Source organism: Lepeophtheirus salmonis, chromosome 1, assembly GCF_016086655.4.
Source record: "Lepeophtheirus salmonis chromosome 1, UVic_Lsal_1.4, whole genome shotgun sequence".
NCBI classification, from domain to species: Eukaryota; Metazoa; Arthropoda; class Copepoda; order Siphonostomatoida; family Caligidae; genus Lepeophtheirus; species Lepeophtheirus salmonis.
In genome coordinates, this window is record NC_052131.2 from 28,813,519 (window position 1) to 28,838,733 (window position 25,215).

Sequence of the window (25,215 nt, forward strand, 5' to 3'; positions counted from 1 at the left end):
TAATGATACAAAGCAAATATGGTTACATAAAAAAATTGTAGAAGCTTCATCAAATTGAGTTGCATATATTATGTACATGTATGGCCCCATTGAATAAGAATTCATATGTATAAATAAATAAATTTTTATCTATGAGTATAGACTATAAAAATAGCAATTTTTTTTTCCATTAAGTAACTTTTTTTACCTCCAATAAAACTAGGACCTAATGCATGCAAATAGAATAAGCAGGACAGAATCATGAACATAGGTAGTAGTAAGAAAAGCAGATTTACTCTGAGTGTGAAGCAGTATAAGCATTAGGATGTACAAAACTAAATTTAATTTGTACAATATATTAAGCAGAATAAATAAAAAATAGTAAAAAAGGTCTTTAAATAATTGTCGGCAATCGTTTGTTCCAGTCTATTTCGTCAGTTCATATTTAAAGCTATCTTCTTTTTTTTTTTTTTGTTTCTAGTAAGAAAATATAGTTTTGGGTCAAGTTTTTATTCCATCAGTTCGTTAGCAGAAGTAACTCTCAGGTCCTCAATAACACGAGCGATATAGCGTGCAGAGTCTCTAGAACGAATGTACATCTTTTTTCCTTTATCTGCAGAGGAGAAAATACTCAAAATTCCTGAGCGACCTGCAGCTTCTTCCTTAGGCTTTAGTAAAAGGTACCAACGATTCCCTTCTTCCAATCCCCCTGATGGTGGTCCAAGAAGGTCACGATGAAGAAATTCCCAGTAAATAGTCCAAGAGCCCATAACTGCTTTATATGCAATGCAAAAAACTCGTTTGTTCGTAACTAAATAGCCTTGCTCCTTTTCGTATGGATTATCTTCATAAATAACGTAGTAGTCAGTCTTAGCATAATGACCTTTGTCTGAAAGGCAAAAATATAAATATTAATTCCTTTTTTCTTTCAGAAATCCCTTTAAACATTGCAAATCAGAACTATGCAGATAAATAACATGTGCCTACTTTCTCTCTTCCTAAATAAGCAGAATCCAAAAAGAATATGTACAAAAATACTTACTCAAGTCATTGAGCACCTTTGTCCATTGAGCACTTTTTAGGTCGTAGTAACGAACTACACCATCAGGATGTAAAAATCTAGCAGGTCGAATTCTTCCAGTTTCCTGAGATACTTCAGTGGCACGCTTTACTGAATCGAAAGCTCCAGATGTGAAATCAATTACACCTCCAACAGGACGAGCAACGATCCCAATTGAACCTTTTGCTGCTCCTTTGAAGAACCCAACTACACCATCTTCAATTGCTCCCTCAATTGGCTTAGTTGCAACTCCAGTAACTCCATCGACAAGCCCCATGATTAAACCCTTACTACTTCGAGCCATTGAAGTCCCAAAGTTTTGTCGTCCTCTTTTTTTAATGGCATCTCGGCGCTTATTCTGAAATTTTTCATCAAAGGTTAGAGAGGCCAGTCCTTTACCTAGTGCACCAGTTATTTTAGAAACTGTTCCAGCTGCACCACCAACGACACCCGAGAATACAGACCGAATACCAATTCCAAGTCCTTCAGCAAATTCAGAAGGTCCTTCGACTGCACCTTGAAAGGGCTCATAGAATAAATCTTCAACGGATCTTGTTACACCAACTACAAGTCCCAAAGGATTTCCTATCACATCCAATCCAAAAATAAGAACATATATTTGCTTAATCGCCTGACTAAAATAAAAAAATGAGAAAAGTTCCCTCTTAAAAAAACTATACATAACAGCATGATATGTACAATATTTAATGAATTATTTCTTTTATAAAAGATATGTGATTTAATCATTTCAAATTTACCTCTTGTAATGTCTAATCATTTGCCCTAATAAGTCTTCTGAAGAAAAAAAGGTGTGTCTTCGCTCAAAATACGCTAAACGGAAAATTATATCGTCCGTATCTGTTATTGTAACCCCGAAACTTTGAAGGATTAAACTTATGAAATTTGACCGTGGAACTCCAGTAGAATTATAGGAAGTTAATGAGAAGCTTACATGAACTTTCAAAGGACTTAAATGAAGATAGTCATAAAAGTCTTTATGTCCTTGTGTAACAGTAAGCGTAGCAAAGTCTTTCAATCCCTTCATAGCCAACTTCAAATCTTCATCAAGGAACTCCTTGACTTCAAGATTTTCTTCCTCTGAATCAAATAGAAAATCCATTAAAGCGTTAATCATTCCCTGATCAATTTTTATGTGGCATTCTTGCACCAAAGACTGAAAATATTTATATTGCCTTAACTCAGTATGCTCAGGAGAAATGTATTCTAATATTGATAACTCTATGAAGGGTTTAGGTATACTTTCCGACATAACACTTTTAGGAAGAGGAACAGGAGCAAAAATCACAGGGAATAAGCATTCTCTGAGTTGATTATCTATCTGAACTCGGTTTATTTTAGCATGAAATTGCCTTTGATGAGCTGATAGGCGAATTTGAAACCAAAGTCCCCTTTGAAATTGTCGCCTGAGCCGACCTTCGATTGGGCTATAAATTTTTTCTTCTTGATAATTAACTTTCAAATCTGTTCCAATGCATCGAGTATGATTAACAAAGTGCCCAATGCTACTTTCTCTCATATAAACTTGAAAATCTTTTTCAAGATCCATACATTGTTTCTGAGTTAATGATTTATAGCGAGTTTTACCAGATTTACGAAATTCCCATACTAAATCTGAGGCTGAAATTGAGGCATAGAGAAGTTCTTTGTTCACAAAACCAGATCGTACGTCATCATTGTGAACAAGAGAAATTCCTATTCCCTGAATAGAAACATCAATTTCCTGATTTATTCTCTCCATTTCACTGAGATTTCGTGCAAGCTGATAACAAAGGCCAGTATCTTGTGAAAATAAAAGGATTCGTTGCATGCCGTCCAGAAAAGAAACCCACTCCAAATAAGAACCTTTAACTAATTCAATAACCCCTTGGCCATCCGACTCGAGTGAATTTGTGTGCTCTTCAACAAATCCGCTTACTGACCATAGAAGCTTTCTGGGCCCATTTGGATTAGTCCATGTAAAAAAACACGTTTCACCAGGTGCTAAGAATTGTTTATTATCCTGCCCTGTTTCAGTGTATTCTATCATATGATTATGACTATGATTGATAAGTCTAACAGGAGCGTAGCCTTTTTTATACGGGGAAATAGTTAATAGAGTTTCGGAGCCTGATATACGACATTCCACGAAAAGGCCTCCATATTTATTTCCAAGAGCAAGTAAAGTCGAATGAACTACATTCAATGTAAAAGGGGGAGTTATTTCTTTGGTATTGGTGACTCTGACGATGACATTACCATGTTTTTTGGGCCAAAATGGGATGCATTTATCCGGTTCGAGTAGAATCCAATCGTAATTTTGACTATTTTCATCGTATTCTGCTAGCTCTACAGAAAAATCTTTAGCCATATTTAAGAGCATGTAATAAGGCGTGAAACTAATAATTTTCGTCAAACTAGATTTACTCAAATTTATATTTATTCCTACATGGTGAACTTCATTCGATTTTTTCGTAGCACAAGATGATTTATTTGATAATGCTTTACATGAAACTTTCCCGGCATCCTCAATTGTGTCTAAAGTAAAAGCATCCGACCATAACGAGTCATCTACTTTAATAGAGCATTGACGTTTTCCAAACAACGATTTGGCAGAATAAGAAAACATGATAGGAATGTCACTCCACTCAGCCGGATGATGAATTAATCCAGCCGCGTCATTATTTCCTTTATAAGCAAGACTTTTCCCCGTTTTATTAATCATCCAAAAAGGTGCATAGAGAGATATCATTTGTGTCCCTCCGTGTAAAATCGAGTGAACACACAAATCCATTTTTTGCTTTTTGTCCCCATTCATGGATTCAAATTTCCAAAGAGATAATTCAGGCATGAATTTAGATATGACTTGATTGCAAGTCCAGTCCATATTTCTAAATTCAAAAATCTAATGAAATTTGAAATGAGTAAAAAAATATCAACATAATTAAATATGGCATTTACCTGAAATTTCACAATTGTTTCACCATACTTCATTCCTCGAAATTGAGCGATAGTACCTGGGTCGATGAAAGAAGACTCTTTGTTATCATTATTTCCAATGTTGAAATGAAGTGTTAATGGAAGACAGTTCTTAAAAATCATTACAGGTTTAATATCGACGTTATATACAACACTTTTTAGTTTTTGACTTTGTTCAAAATAAATGCTATCAGATGACACTTCCAAACTAATGAATACATCTGGAGCTCCACTACAATTAGTGCAACGAATGACTTTAGATATTGAACCATTAATTATTTCTTTCCAATGAATAAACTCTACTCCTATATTTCCTCCTTGTTCAGATATTCGAAAAGCAAAATAGGCATCTTTCCCATAATTCAATTCATTTATCGGAACATGAAACTGCTTATCCGTTGATATAACCGTCAATTTTTTAAGTGTTTGAGATTTTCCACTTGAAGAGATGAAAATTTCAACTGGAAGTCTGTAACATACATACATATATATACAGGCTGTTCATACAAAAAAGTTCATTTTATAATGTTATTTTAAATCTACAAAATGAAAGAATTATAATTCAAGATTAGAGTAAGTTTGGAGGGTTTCAAAAATGGATAGGTAAGAATTGATAGATTTAATTGATTAAAAATTAAAATGTAAAATTAAAAAGAATGGAGTCTATCAAACAGAATTTGAAAAATTCCCATCCTACTTAATTTGTTTTTTTCGTCACTACATTAGTGCATAAATGTATACGTAAATGTACACATAAAAAATATATGTGATTGACCAAAGATACTCTACTTTCAGTTTGAAAATTATTATTTAAATAAAAAAGAAAAAAATTACTTGTAATTGTTCTTGAAACGGACCATGGATCCCAAAGTAATGAACTTAACTCCATTCTCCACTTTAATGGATGACACAAGGCCCATATTAACATTAAATCCATCTTCACATCCTCGAAATTGAAAAGGAAAAAATCTCTGATCAGCTTTTGATATGGGTATTTCAAAAAATCGTTGATTTTCTCCCTCAACATGAAGTCGTATAGTGGCATCAGACTTTTCTTTCTGTTCTCTCAAAGGACTTACATAAATGTTTTTTCCGCCTTTATCATTTTTGTCTGTTCTGTTAAAGTTCAAATATACATCTTCATTATGTGGAACAACAGCAGAATTGACATTTGCAAAATTATCATCAACAAGAGTGTAAACGAATCCTTTACTTTTGAGTTGTAGTTCAATTTGTTTACCAAGGCGGTTCTGAACTACAAGTGCAACTGGGCCATGAACTTGAGTAAGAGCTTTTTTCTTATTTTCCTCTTTTTGGGATGGGTAAAAAAATTCAGTACTTAGACTGTTAAGGACTTTCAAAAAAGATCTCGTAATTGTGATTTCCAACACGTCCCTAGATGCAAAAGAAATGGTGGACAATGGAGGCATATTTTCGGGAGAAATAAAGCTATCAACTTCATCAAAGCTAGGTGAAATCAAAGCTGAACCAAAATCGTTGGATGCGTTGTTATGAAGTGTTACGTTTAAATCCCAGCGTTTGTATGAAGGATTCATATCTTGAATAGATCGTTGTACAATTGGTTCCAATACAGGTTCCCATAGAGCACACTTGGAGTTATAGTAAGCTACTTCTATCTTAATAGTACTTATTGCACTCATTCGATCGGAACTCCAGTTTTTTATGTCACACTCTAAGGAACTTTCAATAAGTATGGAGGGCACAACTGCTGAATCTGATCCTATTTTAATAATTAAATTGTTTACGTTCACAATGGCTTGTTCATCCTGATACAAGTAAAAAGAGGACTCAGATGGTTTAATATGATTATCTAACCCAATCAATAAATCTTCTGTAGCCTCCAAGATATCACGCTCTTCTGGTCGCAAAAACCAAAACTGATCTTCTTTATAAGGGGCTATCTTCCAAAGATCAGTCAGATCAATATTATCCAAATTAGAAAAAGATGAGGAATGCATCACTCCTTCATTTTTGGAAATAGAGTCCTGTGAGTTCATGGAATCAAAGAAAGCCATTACGCTATTTTGAATGATCCTAATAGATCTCGGAGATACATTAAGACATAAATCGGAAAAATTGGCATCAACCCTCATACCATGACTGGAGGGTTTACTTGCTTTCAACGATACTGTACATGGCTGAAGAATCTGCACTGCAGAACTATTTTTACCCTTAAGGGGACGAAAAGGACGAGTATGGCAACGAATATTGGTTAAGGAACTATCTATGAAAAATTCTCCTTCTGAAGTTGAAGTATGCTTGAATTGCAGCTCCATATTAAGCAACAAAGACTCAGAGTTGATATCACATATATTTTCGACTAGAAAAATATCTGGTTCCTCCATTAGAAGAAAGAATGAAAATTTAGTTGGATCATCATTTGCAGTGACTTCTTTAATCTGAGTTTCACTATCAGTATTTTTGGTCGGTAAGTTGCTTCGAGTGTTGGTATTCATTTCATAATTATTTTGCTCATTAGGAATAAAAAAAGTAAGCAATATCCAGTAAGTAAGAAATCGACCCAACTAGAATAAAGCTATGTACTGTAACTTTGACATCGGAATTACCTACTGAATCTCTAGAATACGTGACATCAATCATGTTATTACTACTTTTTTGGTCTCTTTTTTTTGGCTTCCATTAATGTTAATATACGTTGTGTATTTTTATTTTTTAAATTCGTACCATCGGGGTCGCGAGAATCTTCTAAAATAAAGTCTCTTATTCCAATGTTTGCACTTATACTAGAGTCTATTCTAAGATGTCCATACACGCCAAGGTCTTCAAGATGAATTTTTGCCAGAGCCTCGCTTTTTGGTCTTGGACTGTTGAAAGTTGTTTCATTTGAGAATATTTCAGCTTTAAATCCTAAAAATTTGAAATCAAAATTGACTGCAATTGCCTCAGGATGCTTATTTTCTGAGCTTATTATTCTATGTAAGGACTTAAAACTCCCAATACTAGATGCTAAAGACGTTTTTGAAGAATTATGATTCCTTTTTAAAGGAAGAGAGAGTCCAACATTTTGTTTATGGAAAGGTTTTCTAAAAGTGTCATTATTAGACCCAGTAGGTTTTTCTCGTTGAAGTGTAGCGAAAGACCCTTTCTCAGAAAAATTGTCAGACAGAATTCCCATAATTACATTATAATCTCCTTTACTAATTTCTGCTTGTATACTATAAAGGGTCCCTTTGATTGATAATTCAGGAGGATCATCTATTTTATAAACGCCAGCCATATTTCTTAACAGGTCCAATTCAAAAGTAATGGGCTTAACAATTGGTATAGAACTTATTATTTGATTGTCTTCGTTACGAAATTTGACTCGTTGAAGATTCAAATCTTTCAGCTGAATAAACATCTCATCAAAAAAGATATTATTTCTTCGATTATCCTGTATGAACCGATTACGTAGTGAGAGAGTTCCCAAATTTGCAGACAGAGCAGTTTTACTTCTTGAGAAGACAGGTATGATGATAAGAGGTGCTTCCATTTTTATGTTTAACTGAGCACGTACTGCATTAGCATAGGCATTAGAAAAAGTTTTGGAGGCTTCTTCAAAAGCATCATTTGCTTTTTCAGCTACAATTTCCTTCGCAGTGCTGAAAGGCTCAAGAAAAGCTAAAAAGTCATTGAGAAACTTCATAAGAAAGACAAGTCGGATCCTACCCATCTGAACAAACACTTGTAAGTCAATAAGAGTTGGATCTAGTGTTTTCATTTCAGTAGTTAAATTGTTGAAAAATCTAATCTTTGCATCAAATACTTTCTCATCCATGCTACGAATAATATCAGGATATATTGTATCAGAGCTTCCGTCAGAAACAGTAAAACCAACCAATTTAGCAGTAACCACTTTATCACCCTCCCTTTGAATATAAGATGCTTCCAAGTTTTTAACTCTCATATGAGCTAAGTGAATTTTAGAAGTCATGAAATCGAAAGAAACACTTTTAAATTTGGCATTGACGATGAGTTCAGTTATTTCCATCCCTTGGTCTCCAGAGGAAGTTCTTTTCTTAGCTCTTTGTGCCCAAAGACCTATGCTAGCTGTTGTTTTTAAAGACAACTGATTAGTTAACCGTTGATTAGACGGTGAAGGCCCTCGTTTGGTTTTTATGGATGTTTTTTGAGATAAGGCATCTCCCTGCTGCTGCACTGTAGCTGGGTTCGCAACGGTATTCATAGCAACAATATTTTTGGCTTTTGAAGAAACTTCATCAATCAGTTTGTTAACTTTAGCTATCAGATCAAGAAGGGCGTCTTGATGAATCATTATATGAACACAGTTAAAAATAACGTCCATTGACTTGAGAGTTGAGGAGTAATCACTAGCAAAATTAGGTGAATTTTTATTAGCGTCGACATACGTGAGAGAGAAAAGCTTCGAGTTATCTAAATTTGACAAATCGGTCCCAGTTTGAATAATTTTGATGGGTTCCTTTGAAGGGGTAGTTAAAAGCAAATGTTCACAAGATATTCCTCCTACGTGAAAAATACCTTTGTTCGCGAATCTTTGAACTTTAGCAGAGGCGTCAAGATCATTGATTTTAAAGTAGAATATATCTTCTTCTTCATCTAAATTCGAGGGTTTCAAATGAGATATTTTTAAATAAACCATTTTGATGCTAAAATCAAGAATGAGATTTGTCATGTTAACTAGAGGTACTTGAGACATTGAACCCATTGCTTTTGAACAAACAACATCGGGGGATGTTGACACAGGCGCACTCGTAAAACTTGACATCAATGAGCCTGAATTTGCAAAAGAGCTTAGAGCAGATACCATGGATTCGTTTGAGTCAGATCTTTTAATAGTAGAAGTTTGTGTATTTTTGTATGCATCAATAATTGAGTCAACGATTTGTGTTAATTTAATAAGTCTGTAGTCGGCAATGGTGACAGATATAGACTTCAAGCTACCACTTATTTTGTATAAAGGAAGATTTGGATCATTTTTAATCACACAAATTTCCAACTTCAAATGTATAGAAGTAGGATTGAGCAGGAATAAATATGAATCCTCCGAGGAAATCTCTTCCCTCCATTTTTCTTTTTTACCCATAGACACAAGAACTTGCATATTTTTAAGACTCACATCAAACTTATAGTAAACTTGAGATCGAAGAGTTTCAGTTAATTCTGACACGTTAAAATCTGAAGTTTTTTTAGTGGACAGATTTTTCAGATTAGTGTTAATTGGTTGACTTTTTATAACAATACATCCGAGATTAGCTACAGCCACAGGTAAATCTTCACTATATTTTCCATACATCGGAAGAATGACTATACAGGAGTTAAAGCAAATATTTACATCAATGAGATTACGATTATCAACGATGTATTGTAGTGTTAAAGTAGACGTTTGACGATATTCATTTAAATAAGAAGCAGCTGTGTGCTGCAAATTAGCCAAATTGAGCTCTTCTGAGGTTTTAAAAACTTCCATCAAATGGTACAAAGTGGAAGAATCGTAAATGAACTCAAGAGGACTGGATACAAGGGCTACTCTCTGATCGAAAAGAGACATGCCATCCTTTTCTATATCTTCTCCAGCAGGTGGATTATTTTCAAATTCAAAATTGAGGAGTCCAGAGTCGTCTTGAGTATTAACTAAAGGGACGCCGTTGAACCCAATAACGGTTAACTTCTCAAGACCCATAGTAAATTTTAGGTTATTCGCCGAAGGTCTTTGACACACATAGCTTTTAACAGTGGAAAGCTCAAGGGTAACTACAGCCGAATCATTTAAATCCTCATCGCATATTATGACCTTAAGGCGATCCAAAAAAAAATTCAATTTCTTGGCTACATAGTTCTTAGGATATATTCCGTACTGTGCATCATCTTGATAGTCTAAAACTTCATACAGCTTCAGTTTTTCTTCATAAGAAAGTGCCTGACCTAACTTCCGCATATCCTTATTCATCATATCTAAGCCCTGTTTGATTGGCTTTGAAGAGTCTTTGGCTACTGCAGGTGTTGAAGAGCCCAACCACCCTGAGAACCAACCCTTCTCGGATGCCTTCTCAGATTTTTGCTCTTGGATGATCTCATCAACTTCATTTTCAGCTAGTTGTCGCTGAATTCTTATATTGACTTCGTCTAAGATAACCTCGTATTTCTGAAGATCCTTTAAAGTTTCCTTGCTGATGTTAAGCGTTCCTTTGCTAAGTTTAAGTTTATAAGCATGCCGATATTTCTTACAATTTTGAGTGTGAAAACTGATATGACTCCAAGACCAATTTCTTCGACGTCTCATAATCTTCTCTTCAAATATCGAATCATATGCAAAGTTCCAAAGATCTTTAGCCCTGCCACGATAATGAGGAAGATTTTCCAAATTATAACAAGCCTTGTACTTCCTAAATTGTGAGGCTCTGCTTATATACTCAAATGACTGCAAAAGTAAAATAAAGTCATAATATTGATATTTAGTCAGTGAAAGCTTGAGCTCCTCCATGGAAATTGACAAGTCCAGCTGAGGTTTTTCAAAAGAATACAATTCTGGGTTCAAACACCATTGTAATTTTGCATTTGAAGATACAGGACCCAGTAAATATTTCAATTTTTTGATAGGTTTTTCTCGAGTTCCAATATTGGAATTAAACATCACATCAACAACTTCATCATGAATTATAGTATCAACAGAATATAAATTTGCTCGGGGACGCCAATACAGGGCCAAACTGTCTAAAATGACGTATTTTTGAAAAATTTTTAATTTGTCGGATAGATTAGCCGATTTATCTCCATCAGCCTTGGTATTGATGGTTAATTTTTCAAGAGTTATACCAGTTGCAAATGGATATCCCCCCGATGAATTTCCATCATCTTCATATCGGATGTGGACCCTTGTAATGACTAATTCCAAATTTTTTAATATATTTGCACCTAAACATAGATTTAAAAATATAATTCTATTAAAGATCAAACATAATAAAAAGCTAACCTAATCTTTCAACAAAAGTGTCTTTCACTTCATTTCCCTTATTTTCTCCTTCCATCAAATTTTTGGTTTCACGAATTTTTTTCGCATCTTCAGCACGTTGAAGGCGCTTTAATTTAGCTTCTTGGGCTAATTTTTTCTCCTTTTCTTCGTCATATTTCACAGACGTACTCGGTACCAGTAATAAATGTAGTCCATCTATTTCTATTGACGTAGGACTAGTAAAAAGACTAAACCAGGGGATTTTAATGACTAGTTTCGACACTTTTCCATGGACACATTTCAATGGAAGACCAAGATCTGATAATGCAGATTCTTTCAATCGAACATTGCTTAATCGTACCTCTGAGCCAACAGATATACTGGAATCAGCTAATTCCAAATATTGGCCGAGATAGTTCTGAATAACACTAGCAAGAACCGTTGAGACCATAATAATATTTTTCAAATTAAGAGGACAATAGCTGAAATTCAAAATGAAATAAAATATAAGTTTAATATAACTCCCCTTATATTAGACTAAAATATAATCTAATTTATAGTCGAATCTCAGATGATAAAACATAGACTCACTGTTATCATAACAATGTGCTTCATCAACATTATTAACGAAGACCCACAAAAATGTATGATTAATTTTAAAGTGTTATGTAAAATACATATGAATAGATAAAATTTTGCATTGTCTAAATTGAAGCATAAATATATTTCCTTATATTCAATATATTATATATAAAAATAAAACGCTTAAAATACACTCATTCAATTAAAAAATTATATATTTATCTTTTTTGAGTTGGTATCCATCTTTTGACTAAGACTTCTTCAACTTTAACGTTACTAAAATATTCAGAAAAGTCACACAAATCTTGGTCTGCAATATTTTTTTTCCTTGTGACTGTCACCATGATTAGCTCTTTAGCAACAGATTCAGAAACTCTATTTAATTTAGCAACCTCTCTCCATGAAATATTTTTATCTTGAAGGACTAGAACAGAATAAGAAGCATGAAAGAAAGGTGGGCCCCATTTGTAGAGTAGAAAATCTGCCCCAAACTTCAAACCGTTTTTAACAACCCAGCCTTTTGCTCTAAAATGATGATAAGTGCAATATTTGGTGGAAAAGTCCTCGCATTTGCTCATAAAATAATTCCAGACTTCCTCAATTTTCATCCAATCTCCATTAAACTTTTTAATTTGTAAGCATCCAATTGCGTAGCACAAAAAAAACGCCTCATAGTGATTTAGAAAAACTTTCGAACGGTCGGTAAACTCTTTATTTGAATCAGAGCTTGTATTCTCATTCTTATTAATGGAAGAAAAATTAGGGATAACTGTCTGAATATGGAGCAAATTTGCATCATGTTCTGCACTTTGTCTTTTATTTTTCCTGCTACTGTTATTTATCATGGATGTACCAAAAAATCCAAATTCCATGAGCCTATGATGAGGATCCTCTACCACTACAACACCTTTTTCCGTCAAATCGCCAACATAAGCACTTTGTTCATTGAGAGGAAGATGGGCAATGGAATTATAAATACCAATAGGCAAGGGCTGCTTGAGTACTTGATTTGTACGCTTCCTTCTCGGCTCTGTAAATATGTGTTTGGACATCTGTAAAGGAAATCATTACTTATGTTTCAACTGATAAACGTTACAGTCGAAAAATATGGACTAAGTTACCAAGATTTTCAATTTCCATTAATAATAATAATTGCAAAAGACTAAAATAACAATGAAAACTTTTACAAAACAACAAATCCTCGTATTTGAGCTATTTTCTCATTTAAATATGCGTCACATAAATAATTTTTGGATATTGTTACTTTTTTTTAAGGGCATCTCAACCCCAATATATTTTGCGTCCCTACCTCGGTTTGTAAGCTCTTTACCCTTTACTGTCCAAATTATTTTATTTTTTGGAGAACAAAATTAATCAAAGGATTTTTACTTTAATTGATTATTAATCTAGGATTTTATAATTTAGAAAAAAAATGTAATATATATATTTTTATTATGTTTCTAATTTCGGTAGTCTAGGACTTTATAAAGAAATATATGTATATTTTATTTTTTTGAAAATTCCTATGTTCTCAATTTGGCACACAATGAAGGTCTTTTATGAGATTTCTCTCACTTGAACTAGATCAACAAAATATATCGAACGCCGATAACTGAACGAGCCTGTAATCCAATTTTATAGCAGTTACAAGAAAATATACAGGTTTATAATCTGAATAAAATGTGTGTTTAACTTATACAGATTATTATTGTGTACAAGGGCCGTTACTAGAATGTTCCTTTTGTTATGGGAGGGATGTCAAATTTTTACAGAATGTAGTATATAATACTATACTACTTGAATGACCTTTTTAGAAAATACATGAATATGATAAATTTCAAATTGTGACAAAAATATTCAAATTTTAACAACTTACTTTCATTTTTTGACAAAAAAAAAATTTTTTGTTTACAAATTTGACATCAAGAACGTACGGACATGGTCCTGTTAGGTGCATTAATTTTTTTTTTTGTTATCATTATATATACTTAAATTAGCATAACAAATGTGGTACGTGGAACAGTAAAGAGCTAAGCCAAAAAATACTTTTTATATTGATATGCATCGATAAACTATTACAAAGATTATAAAAAACTCATTAAAAAGAGATAAAGAGAAATAAATCCAAGGACACAGAGAAATAGGTAAACATTGAATATGAATGACGGATTACATCAAGTTAGGTAATTAAATAGATAATTAATTGATTAACATAAAAAAATACTATCAGTCATCCTACTTATGTCCTGAATTAATTTTCAAATTTTCCGTTAGAAGAAAATGAAGTATTGTATTATTCATATAAACATCATTTGTTTTCTCATCTTAGACTAAAAAAAAAAAAATTATAATAAGTGTTGCTTATAGTACAACAAATTGATTTTGTTATTATTTGATATAAAGAGACATTTCATGACTTTCTTTTTCTAGTAATAACAAAAGACGTAGTTTTTCAATTTACTATCTCGTAAGAGATTGAATATCTTAGTAATTGGTAATATTGGGCATATTATAACCATAAATAAATAAAATTACTTTTTTTTAATAAGCAATTTTCTTATTCATTAAAATTTAATGAATAAACTCAATAAATTATTTACAATTGAAAAGAATCAGTTTAGCTGTAACAGACATTTTATTAATATATGTAAAAAAAAAAAAACACCTTTGCAATATTAACAAACTAATTATAAATCATTTATAATATAGAAAAATATAGAATTTTTATATCATATTTTAATAATATATAATCTGAAACTCTACTATGGAAGTTTGAAAAAGTTTTTGCATAAAGAGCGTTTGCACTCACGTCATAAATTGATTCATAATTGAAGGAGATGCCACCTTGGGGCTCATCTTCGATATTATTATTACATAAATTCGATAAATTTCCAATAAATCATTATGAAACATTATCAAATGGTTTTACGAATAAAAAAATTCTTAACACTTGCACTGAATACTACTTGATGCCAATGATAAACACTGACATTTGAATACAATAAAAGTACTGAAAATCCCTATAAAATGTTCTAAATTTGTACCATTTTTTCTCAATCGGTATTTTTACAACAAAAAACGGACAAATTTCAAATAAATCTTAATGAAACTTCATAATTTGTATTAAACCAAAGTATTATGTACAGAAAATTTATAAATATGGCTAGTTTGTACAAGTTTTTTCTTTTGATCGATTAGGGACGAGAAAAGTAGGAAAATTGGAGAAAAATATATTATTTCCATTATAATAGTTATTGATTGTCTACAATATGAAAGTAAGATTACTATGTAATAACATATTTTGAATACATTTTAGGGTATGATATATTATAATACAACTAGGTATTTGAGGGATATATTTTTGATAGATATCAAGGTTTATGTCCTATTATTTGTTGGTCTCATTTGGACATGCATTAGTTCACTATTTTCTTTAATTTTAATGAAAAAAAGGTTTTTTATTTATGTAAAACTTGGTTGTTTAGGCCCCCAAAATCTCCAACATGAACAATACTGACGTAAAAACGCTCTATTCTGTTCTTAACTAAATCAACAAGACTCCTTCTCGATATGAACATATGGTATTTTTGATACTAACTTTGAACATATGTGACTTCCCCCTCCAACTATCTCCAGACAATTCTGTAGCACAATGCGGTCGTGCTTAATAATTACAATCATATTGTAATTGTTTGCATAATAACAAATTAAGATTGGAAATAGGCGTTGTCTTCACCTCCCGCCCTTTTCAATAATACTTAGTAGGGAATAAATTTCATTCTTAATTAACAATCATAATATTAATACCTTTTCCCCTGTAACTAGGACGTGGATATTTGAGAAACTCAAATGTGGTTCAGAGTAACGGCAACATCGGAGGGAGTAGTATTAGTAGTAGCGTAGTATCCATTCTTGGATAAAGGTGCTTGAGGGATAGAAAGGATAAGGACGGAATCCTTGACCATGACCTCACAACACGTTTGTCTATTTGAGATTGGATTGCACACGAACCAAATACAGAGATGTAAACGATAATATAAATATTAGAACTAGTAGTATAGTAATAGAGTGCTATCGAAGTAGTAGTAACTAGTAAGTAGTAAAGTCTTTCTCTCGTAGATATTTATCGAGGATATTTTATATTTTATCTGTTGAAGAATGTTCTCTCTTGCTGAACAAAAAAAACACACAGATAAACGTCATGAGAGTACTATATGACGTCATAAGACGAAACTTTCACATACCATTTACAAAAGCAGGCTAGAATGATTTTTCTCAAAATTCACTGTGAAATTATTATTCCCTATTTCTATCAACAAATAGTAGCTATTAACTAAGTATTAATGTCATATTTTATTATTTAATTAATTTTTTTACTACTTCAGGAAATTAATTAAATCAATTGGGGCATTTTTCTAGGAATTTCAAGCACTCTTAAATTAGCGATTATTTTTTGATAAATTTACTTTACAAAAAAAATGATAAAATTAAGGGCAAATTTTACTCCCTCTCAGATTAATTAAATTTCCTAAAGCTATAATACATGATAGAATTAGTTATTTAGTTGAAAATAATCAAATTTATTCAAGGATGAGTCTAATTGTATTATCAGAGAGCAAAATTAATAAAATAAAATGCGGGGGAAAAAAAACATCTCCTATCATAATTATTTGAATTAAACGTTTGTAACTTTTAAAGTGTAGGAATTTTATTCATCATAAACTTTACGCAACGAAATCTTTATTCTTTCTTTGTGGAAAAAAAATATAGGAACTAAGTCATTACTCAATTAAAATAGATCAATGGATACATTTTAAAATACGGGTGGATTCATCCTTATAATTAAGAGGCGACATCATAATAATACACTTATATATTTTATAAACGTTACATCAACACATTTTGGAAAGGAGGGAGGCTGATACGATTACGTCATGTCTGTGATACAATTATAAATTGAATGGCTAACGATTTTTATACACATAAATTACAAAAGTATGATTCGATACAGTTAAGTTAAGTTCTAAGTGTTGTGGCATGACTAAAAATATAATCTGAATAATCTGTACTTTAGAAGTGAATATTTTTTAATAATGATTTCTATGAACTATAATTATTTTAATTATATCATATGTATGATATTATTTCATTAAAGAAGGAACTATTTTTTAATGTAATCATATTTATTCGTTTTTGTAACAGCAGAGTTCAATCGTAAATTGAAAATTACCATATTACTTATTAGTATTAGCGAAATGAATATGCGCATGAAAAAATTAAAATAATCTTATTTATTATATCTGGTCCTTATTTAATCAAAGAGACAAAAACACATGACAAAAAAATGAACATATAAGTTAATTGAGAAGTTTTCAACATGACTAACAAAAAAACAACATATACTTATATTCTTCTAATATAAAATAAAAATAAAGATTTATAGAGATGAACATAAAAAAACAATTTTAGGAATTTTCAGTTTCCTTGAATTTACATTTGAGACACGTAAAAAACACAGTTTGTCCTTCATCAGCCGATCTCAATTGAAGGGCAGCATAGGACATCAATCCATGTCCACAATTAGAGCATGTTCTTTCCACAGTGGGCTCACTTTGAAGATCGTTCACCCCGACAGTGCGAGCAACAGCAAGGTCCTCTCTTTTGTTGAATTCAATGCTGTAGGAAATCTCCTTATCAAGAAATAAAGAAATGTCTGCCTTAGATCCGCAAGCACTGCAACAGAGGTGGCCCTTAGAAGGAACGTTTGGAAGAATAGAGCCGCAATCTGAGCAAAAACTAGGGTCAGAACTAAATGTTGCCGATGCCATGCTTTATTTATTAATTATTACGTTTACTTCAACTGACAACCTACGTATAGGCTATAGCTCAACTACATAGCTACAAAAACATGGTTATAAATATATTCAAACCTCATAAAAGAAAAACACACAACCTTTTACAAACTCAAACATTCTACTTAAGGATATCCTTTTTCAAGCGTCAAATGCCATGCAAATATATATATGCACAATATTGCTATTAAATTACAAATTGATCATCACTCTATTATTGAAGGATGGCTCAAAGGATTTACTTGAAAAGTAGATGTATTAATTTTCACAAAAGTTTAAGTCTTTTCAAATGAAGCTGCTAACTGCTTCGGAAAATTAAAAAGTTAGAAAGACTTAATGAAAATATTGCGTATCACTTTATATACTCTATGTATCACTCCTATTACATTTGTCGAGGTTGAGAGTTTTATACCGTTTTAAATACTTGTTTACATAACAATTGATACTCCTGTATTTGCTCGACTCGGGGCGTGCAAACTTTAATAGTTCAGCTTGTTACCTGCATAGGGTAGACAAAGGTAGATCCTCACACTTCGAAATTCAAACTCAAGGCGCATGGTTAACATTTAACACCCTTATCTATCAATATTAAGAAATAATTACTAAATTAAGCTTTAAACCGTTCTTCTTGTTATCTCATTTATATCAAACCAGTACCTACCCCATGCTGATATTGATTGGAAGATTTATAGCCATATGGCCAATTGTTTAACTGTAGACTATTTTAAAATGAATGTTAATGTTACTGTGAATAAATTGTTAGATAGTTTAATCTAAAACATTAGTGTTCATAATTATTCGATTGAAAAAAACTATTCTTTATTTCAATTTTTATTATTAAAAAAAAAAGGTTTCAATTAAATAATTTACAATAAAATCATAATTTTATCAACTTAGGTTATAGGCGAGAAAAAATGTCATGAATCATGATGCTCGCTCTGAATGAGTGACTATTTTTGTGAATAATCATGTGTGGAATTATTTTTCTTTGTACGAAACATTTCCATGGAACCTTAAGATAAAATCATATTTGTGCTATTATAAATTTGTCCAAATTACTAAGAATGTAAAAAGTGATTCAATTTTATATTCTTAGTATTATAATGTGCCTCGTGTTTTTTGTAACGGATAACCAACATGTGTGACAACTTCCTGGTCCCCCCTATTCATCTATCGACCTATATATAGCATTTCTAATCTTTGTCGAAATGAAAATTAGCTTTTGCTGATCAACAATTTCAATGCATAATCAAGTACAAATTATAATTATAATGTGTACATAATTATGCAGCTTGTATGAGATAATTGACTCTTGTCGATGTGAGTCGTACTTTTTATACAACGTACATCACTTCAAGTACAATGCCATATTAATAACTGACATAATATCATATGACGTCATCTTTCAAGTCTTCATTCATAGCAGAGACAATTACTTTACTCCGAATACGAAGAGTTTGAGTCGAACTCTATATCACGCTTCTTCTCTTTACTCATGACTCCTTCTCTCTAAGTATCTCATTATGTTGTAATTACACTTGTATCAAATAAATATTCATCATCCACAAATAGCCAAAATGGGGTTCGTTCTATCAAAATTATGGGTATGAAAGACGCAAATCCAAAATGAATATTAATTTTCGTTATTTTTTTACATTTATTTCGTTTCAGAGTCGTGAAACTACGAGTCAGAAAATTGAAAAAATTCAGAATAAGATTGTCTCAATCCAAAATTTTAAAAAGGACACCGAGACGAGACAGGCCAAAATCACAAAAAGCCTCAATATATCATTTTGTGTCATGTATGCCTTAGCCCTCATTTTAGGCCTTATCTATGCCAAATTTTACTATCATAACCCTCAGAAAAATATGGATTTTGTTTTCAAATTCAAGATTTTTCTTGGGTTCTTTCTCGCTCCCTTAACGTATGAGTTATTCTTAATACTTACTATATGATCTAACTTTGATGTACTTTTATTTAGATTCTGGATTCTTAAAAAAAGTATTATCCTGGTGGTTTGCACGACGCCTGAATAAAAATGAAGTAAAGTTGAAGGAATTAAGAGAAAAAAAAGACGGAAATCCTGGATCAAGTAACTGAAAAAGAAACGTTTAAAGTAGCGAGAGAGATTCTCGAAAAATATGCTCCTGAGTCACTCTCAAAATATGGAATGGTAGAATATCATTAAATCAATTTTATTTTAATTAAAGTAATAACCATATATTTATTTCTAGGTATCTGGCTTCAGAATGACCTCTTCCTCATATTCAATTCCAAGTTCATTATCATCTATCAGATCTTCATATTCATCGGATAACTCAAGTTCCGTTCGACGCCGAGTTGTACCTACAACAGCTATGTCTGTTATCACTTCATCGACATCAAGTTCTTCCATGTCGTCATCTAGAGCACCATTATCTACAACCTCTAGTTCAAATTATTCAAACAGAAGCTCTATTACACCATCTGTAATCGGAGGTGGAGAAAGAGTTCCTACATATCAGCCAAGACCTATTTCATCTTATGGTCCATTAATACCAAGAGCTCCTGGTCCTCGTAATGTTAGACCATTAACGCGTCCCATGCTTCCTATAAATAGACGTAATTTTTATATATGCATACATTAATTGTTTTTATTAGAATCAAGAATCTTATTTTGTTTCCTCAAATTTATTTCCTATTCATATAATTATGAAATCCAGAATTATACAAAGTTTATTTCCTCTAAATAGACCCCAGAGGACCCCCACTCCCTCGCCCGGTAGTACCTGCTCAAAAAAGTGTTTTTGGTAAACTTATGGATTATGTTGTTGGCGAAGGACCTGGAAATCAGTACGCCTTGATCTGTAAGCAATGTCAATCTCATAATGGAATGGCTCAACATGAGGATTACGATTATACATGTAAGTTGATAATTAAATTACTACTTCAACGGCATTAATTAATTATTATCATAAAGCCTATCGATGTTGCTACTGTCACTATTGGAATCCGCCAAAGAAGAAGAGACCAATTGCTCCAAAACTTGAATTACCTTCAGCTTCAAGTGTATCATCTGACGAGAAAGATGAGAAAGTAGCAGGTTCGGGTGAAAAGGATAATAAGAAAGAATCCTCGGAAGAGAAGGATAAAAAGATAGAGTCTCTGGAAGATACGGATGTAAAAATAGAAGCTCAGGAAGAGAATGATAAAAAACCGGAAGAAACAGGTAATAGCTAATTAAAATTGTTTTTACATATGATCTGTACTATTTTATGTTATTGGTAGAAGATGCTTACAATGATAAACCAACATCAAATGAAGAAGATAAAATTGAGGATAACACATCGTTATCTGAGGAACATGTTGTTTCTAAAACATATATTCCGGCAGAAAATTCTTCAACACCCGAAATAGAGTCCACCACATATGACCACGCTTTAACGTCCGAATCAAATTATCCCGACCTAGACGATTCAGAAGTTTTTTCTCAAGAAAAAAACGATAATGATGAGGGGGAAAGTTCAAATTTGAAATCATCTGGAGTCAGCTTGGAGGAGAATAAGTCGGACAATGAAGGAACTATTCCTGAAGTGGAAGGTATGATCTTTAATAATCCAGATGATGACGAAAAGAGTGATAATGAGAGTGGTAATATTAATTTGTTTTATTTATCATTTAATATATCGAAATTGCATTATTTTAATTAGATATCGATATTATTGGGGAGGAGGAAGTATTTGAGGCAAAGGAAGTGGAGGAAAATAGTAAATCCAACATTGAGGCAAATCAAAATAAATTTGAGCTTAACAATGAAGAATAGTCAAGATGGTCTGTTTTGTTATCGATTTAGTGCCTTTATACTTTCCCCATTATTACGAGGTCATCGCCAATTATTTGTTAACAACAAAACTACGTAGTTTGTGTAATTGGAAATATTTTTATTTTTGTTCTGTTCTTTTTCTTGTAACTAATTTTATACAAAAAAGTACTAAATTTAAACTCATCTAAACTAAGATGCTTCAAGCATATGTAGCATAGACTTTTTTCATGTTAAAATTAACATAGTTTATAAATATTTTTTATGTAACAATCAATAAAAGTCAAGTTCTGATTAAGAAGAAAAACAAGTAATACTTTTTTTAAATTAGTTATTTGTAATCAAGCTTCACAATTAATACTTTAGCGATGGGCTACTATTTGATGGAAGGACTTATTCAACTTTTTACATTGCGTATCACCTTAAAAAATATACCATCTTTATTTAAAACTTTTGAAATTTAAAATTTTAAGAATTTAAAGAAAGGTCGTTTAAGGTCACGTCTCCGCTTACTATTAAAAGGGTGTACGCATAACGATATAAAACAGTGAAAACCACGGATTTAGCGTAATACTTCACTTATTGATAAAAAATATATCTCGCATTGTTTTTTTGTTTAATCTTTCGGATTTAGTGCCCCTCAAAGCAAAATATTTATTCCACTACTTTTATGGGTGAATCAGTAGGTACCTAATGGTTTATAGACCAATAGAGCTTATCATTTGAAAATATAATGTATTTTATGTTTCTATATTTTACTTTTTCTATGCAAATCTAAAATATTAAGTCTAAACGTAACCAATTTCTGCTAAGTAAATTATTTATGCCCTGTTTATATGGGACCCTTTCCTTTCTTTCCTTTTTTAAGTTTGATTTCTTTTGAAAATAATTTCACTTTTTTAGAAAATAAACGTTATTTTTTTTTAGAAAAGTTGAATCCCTTTTTTTAGGGCCTTTTTTTAACAAATTTCGCACATACTTCATCCAATGATGTTTTTTTAAAATAATTTTTATTTACTTTTTTATAATGACATTTCGACATTTCTTTGTCCTAAAAGGTCAATCCTTTTTCATTTATGGCCTTTTAATTTTAAATAAAGATTAATATTTAATCAATGCCTATATATTTTATTTTTCTTCAATGCATTCTTAGAAAATTCCATTACCTACCCAGCACGTGCCCCTCAATCAAGAGTGGGCCTGGGGTGCTTGCCCCTTAAAACTGACCCTGCATAGCTCATAAAGTATTTCCTAATTTTTACATTATGTAACGTAAAAGAAAGTTTCATTATCAAATTGACGGAGGGAAAAAACTAACGACGAAGAAACAAGACAAGCTGTGTAATATTTTACATACCTTAGTTATAACTTATTTTGTAGTTTCAGAAGAGCTCACATGATAACCTGGAAAAACAACTTTGTTAACCATTTTCTTTATTTGTATCTTCCATCGGCTGGTGTGTTATAAACTCAATATATATATATTTTTCGGTTGGTCATTTTCAAATCTTACAATTGTTTGCCCAACCATGGCAAATCCAAGAAATTTGATGACTGTATCAAGACAATTTGCTTTTTGTATGAAGGGGAGATCCTACAGTAGTAAGTACAATAGAAGATCTCAATAAAATGGATTTTGACTATTATTTAATTTATTTTTTAAAACTTAAGCTTCAAAGCCAGATGTCGGATTCATTGGATTGGGTAACATGGGTTATGGGATGGCAAATAATTTACTTAGCAAGGTTATTATACACATATATTAACATCGTGAGTTTCTTTGACATCGAGGAAGTAATATAAATGTCCTATTTTCCAGGGATACAAAGTAACGGCTTATGACGTCGATTCAACGGTAGTTGACAAAATAAAATCTAAAGGAGCGGTCGCTACTTCATGCTCAATCGATGTTTTCTCTGCAGCTGATGTTCTTATTACTATGCTTCCCAACAATGATATAGTACAATCGGTTTATTCTAGCACAGCACTGGATAATGCCAGAAAGAGTGCCGTATTTATAGACTGTTCTACAATAAGTCCTTCAATCAGCCAAAAACTAGCCAACGAAGTGTCGGATAGAGATAAGAACTCGTCATTTGTTGATGCTCCAGTATCTGGTGGAGTCAATGCTGCTAATGCAGGTACCCTAACTATCATGGTTGGTGCAAAAAATAAGGATGTTTTTTCTAAAGCTAAGAATATCCTGGAGGCTGTAGGAAAAAATGTGATTCATTGCGGTGACGTTGGTTCAGGTCAAGCAGTTAAATTGTGTAATAATATGCTTCTGGCCATTTCCATGATTGGCACTTCCGAGGCCATGAACTTGGGTAAAAATTTAGGCTTAGACCCTAATTTATTAGCATCTGTTTTATCATCGTCAACGGGTCGTTGTTGGTCGGTGGATACTTACAATCCAGTACCCGGTGTTATGAAAAATGTACCTTCATCTAACGGGTACGCAGGAGGCTTTGGAACTGCACTAATGACTAAAGATTTAGGTTTATGTCAAGATGCAGCAACAGACACTCGATCTCCAACCCCACTTGGTTCATTAGCCCATCAAATATATAGAATGATGTGTAATAGTGGCAATGGGGACAAAGACTTTAGCTATGCTTACCAAGTTTTACAAAAAAAATAATGACACTTTTTTAACAAATCAACATGAACTCAAAATTTAGATAACTTGGGTTTAACATTTAATTACTAAATTACTTTATTCCACTTTTAATATAATTATGATAAAATATTAAAATATAGTGTTTTTTAATTATGATTATTCAGATAATAATATATAGTACTTTTAAAAAACGTTAACTATTCATTTCCAAAATGTATTTTTTATTCTTTTTAAGACGAGATAGCAATGTATCAAAGTATGATAATTAATTGAATACAAATTAAGCTCAATTAAGCGCCACTCAAAATTCTTGGTGAGAGCGGGAGCACGCTCATTGTTTTGAATAACGAGCGAAAGCGGGAGCTCGCTCGTTAATTTAGAAGAGCAATAAAATCGCTCGAATTTTCGCTCATTTATATAAATTTGTATTACTTTTTTCCTTTCCATCCCTTATGAGATAAGATCAAAAAATTTGAGAGTTAAAGAATAATTTTAAAGATTGCAAGAAAAGACAATTGAAGTTATGTTTCAAGATAAGCTAGAATATTTTTTTTTAATTATGTATCTGGTGACTTCGGTTGACGAGTTTGCATCTCATGTAGCTGGCCACTCTAAGAATACTCAGACATCAGTTACCACAGAGGCACCACCAGCTCGTTCGAGTGCGGAGATTGCGTTGGAAAATAAATCTTTCTTTTTGATATTGAATTTTTGCAACTGACATACGATTTTCTTATATTTTTAGGTAGTAAATTCTCACGCAAGCATAAGTTCAAAAACTTGATAATCCTGTGTTCAGCTCAAACTAATTAACAGGCTTAACTGCATGATAGTGCACGAAGCCTCATAATTACATGTCCCCTAAGACAGTGGTTCCCAAACGTTTTGTGCCAAAGGCACACCAAAAGACAAATAAAAATTTATTGATACGTACACCTCTTTTAATTAAACCAATTATTTTTATTATTATAAGCTATTGCAAATAGTGTATGGTTGTATGGTACTCCTATACGAGCGAAATAATCAGCCCCTACTCATTTTAATTGAGCAGAAGTGCAAGGGGATGACTGGAGTTACAATAGACGACTCAGTGTTAGTCCGGTCAAAAAATCCTGAGCGCGCTCCCGTTCGTTTTCTAAGCAATATGCTCGCTCCTGCTCAATAAAAATGAGCAACGCTCATTTTTTCGCTCGTGTTTGAACTTGACATGTGTGTATGTATGCTACAAAAAAATCAAATTCATTTTCGCCCTTTTAAACCTGTTTTATCTAATCGATAATGGTAAAAAAGACAATTTGATACCAAAAGCATGTCTCTAGCTTCAATATGAAGGAAGTTATGACAAATTTATCTCTTTATCTTGTCTAATGTATTTTTTTCATAGCGTTAAATTT

General features: G+C 32.2%; 5 protein-coding genes across 6 annotated transcripts in view; 2 read left to right on the plus strand and 3 right to left on the minus strand.

Annotated features, from left to right (window-relative positions):
• The window catches only part of LOC121117966 (XK-related protein 6), a 492,224-nt gene that overhangs the window by 2,462 nt on the left and 464,547 nt on the right, over window positions 1-25,215 (minus strand). The gene's annotated exons all lie outside the window — the stretch shown is intronic.
• Window positions 436-15,761, minus strand: Vps13 (vacuolar protein sorting 13C). Its single transcript, XM_040712528.2, is given in 9 exon segments — window positions 436-868; window positions 1,022-1,674; window positions 1,798-3,941; window positions 3,998-4,484; window positions 4,850-6,520; window positions 6,522-6,650; window positions 6,652-10,930; window positions 10,989-11,449; window positions 15,357-15,761. Coding segments are annotated over 8 exon segments (10,173 nt in total). The 5' UTR covers window positions 11,419-11,449; window positions 15,357-15,761; the 3' UTR covers window positions 436-488.
• Polr1H (RNA polymerase I subunit RpI12) lies at window positions 17,015-17,377 on the minus strand. Its single transcript, XM_040712553.2, has one exon. The coding sequence runs from the start codon at window positions 17,375-17,377 to the stop codon at window positions 17,015-17,017; it is 363 nt and encodes a 120-aa protein (XP_040568487.1).
• Window positions 17,846-21,508, plus strand: Lnpk (zinc-ribbon metal-binding protein lunapark). Of its 2 annotated transcripts, none has more exons than XM_040712535.2 (8): window positions 17,846-19,005; window positions 19,073-19,326; window positions 19,384-19,575; window positions 19,637-20,003; window positions 20,135-20,305; window positions 20,362-20,610; window positions 20,670-21,032; window positions 21,092-21,508. In XM_040712535.2, exons 3-8 carry the CDS (start codon window positions 19,573-19,575, stop codon window positions 21,202-21,204), a joined length of 1,266 nt encoding a protein of 421 aa, XP_040568469.1. In that variant the 5' UTR covers window positions 17,846-19,005; window positions 19,073-19,326; window positions 19,384-19,572; the 3' UTR covers window positions 21,205-21,508. The 2 variants fall into 2 exon arrangements, with proteins under 2 accessions (XP_040568469.1, XP_040568477.1); XM_040712543.2 differs by having other exon boundaries at window positions 18,302-19,005; window positions 20,673-21,032.
• On the plus strand, window positions 22,489-24,018 carry LOC121118026 (3-hydroxyisobutyrate dehydrogenase, mitochondrial). The gene is made up of 3 exons (XM_040712563.2): window positions 22,489-22,803; window positions 22,873-22,946; window positions 23,021-24,018. The coding sequence occupies exons 1-3, from the start codon at window positions 22,731-22,733 to the stop codon at window positions 23,840-23,842; spliced, it is 969 nt and encodes a 322-aa protein (XP_040568497.1). The 5' UTR covers window positions 22,489-22,730; the 3' UTR covers window positions 23,843-24,018.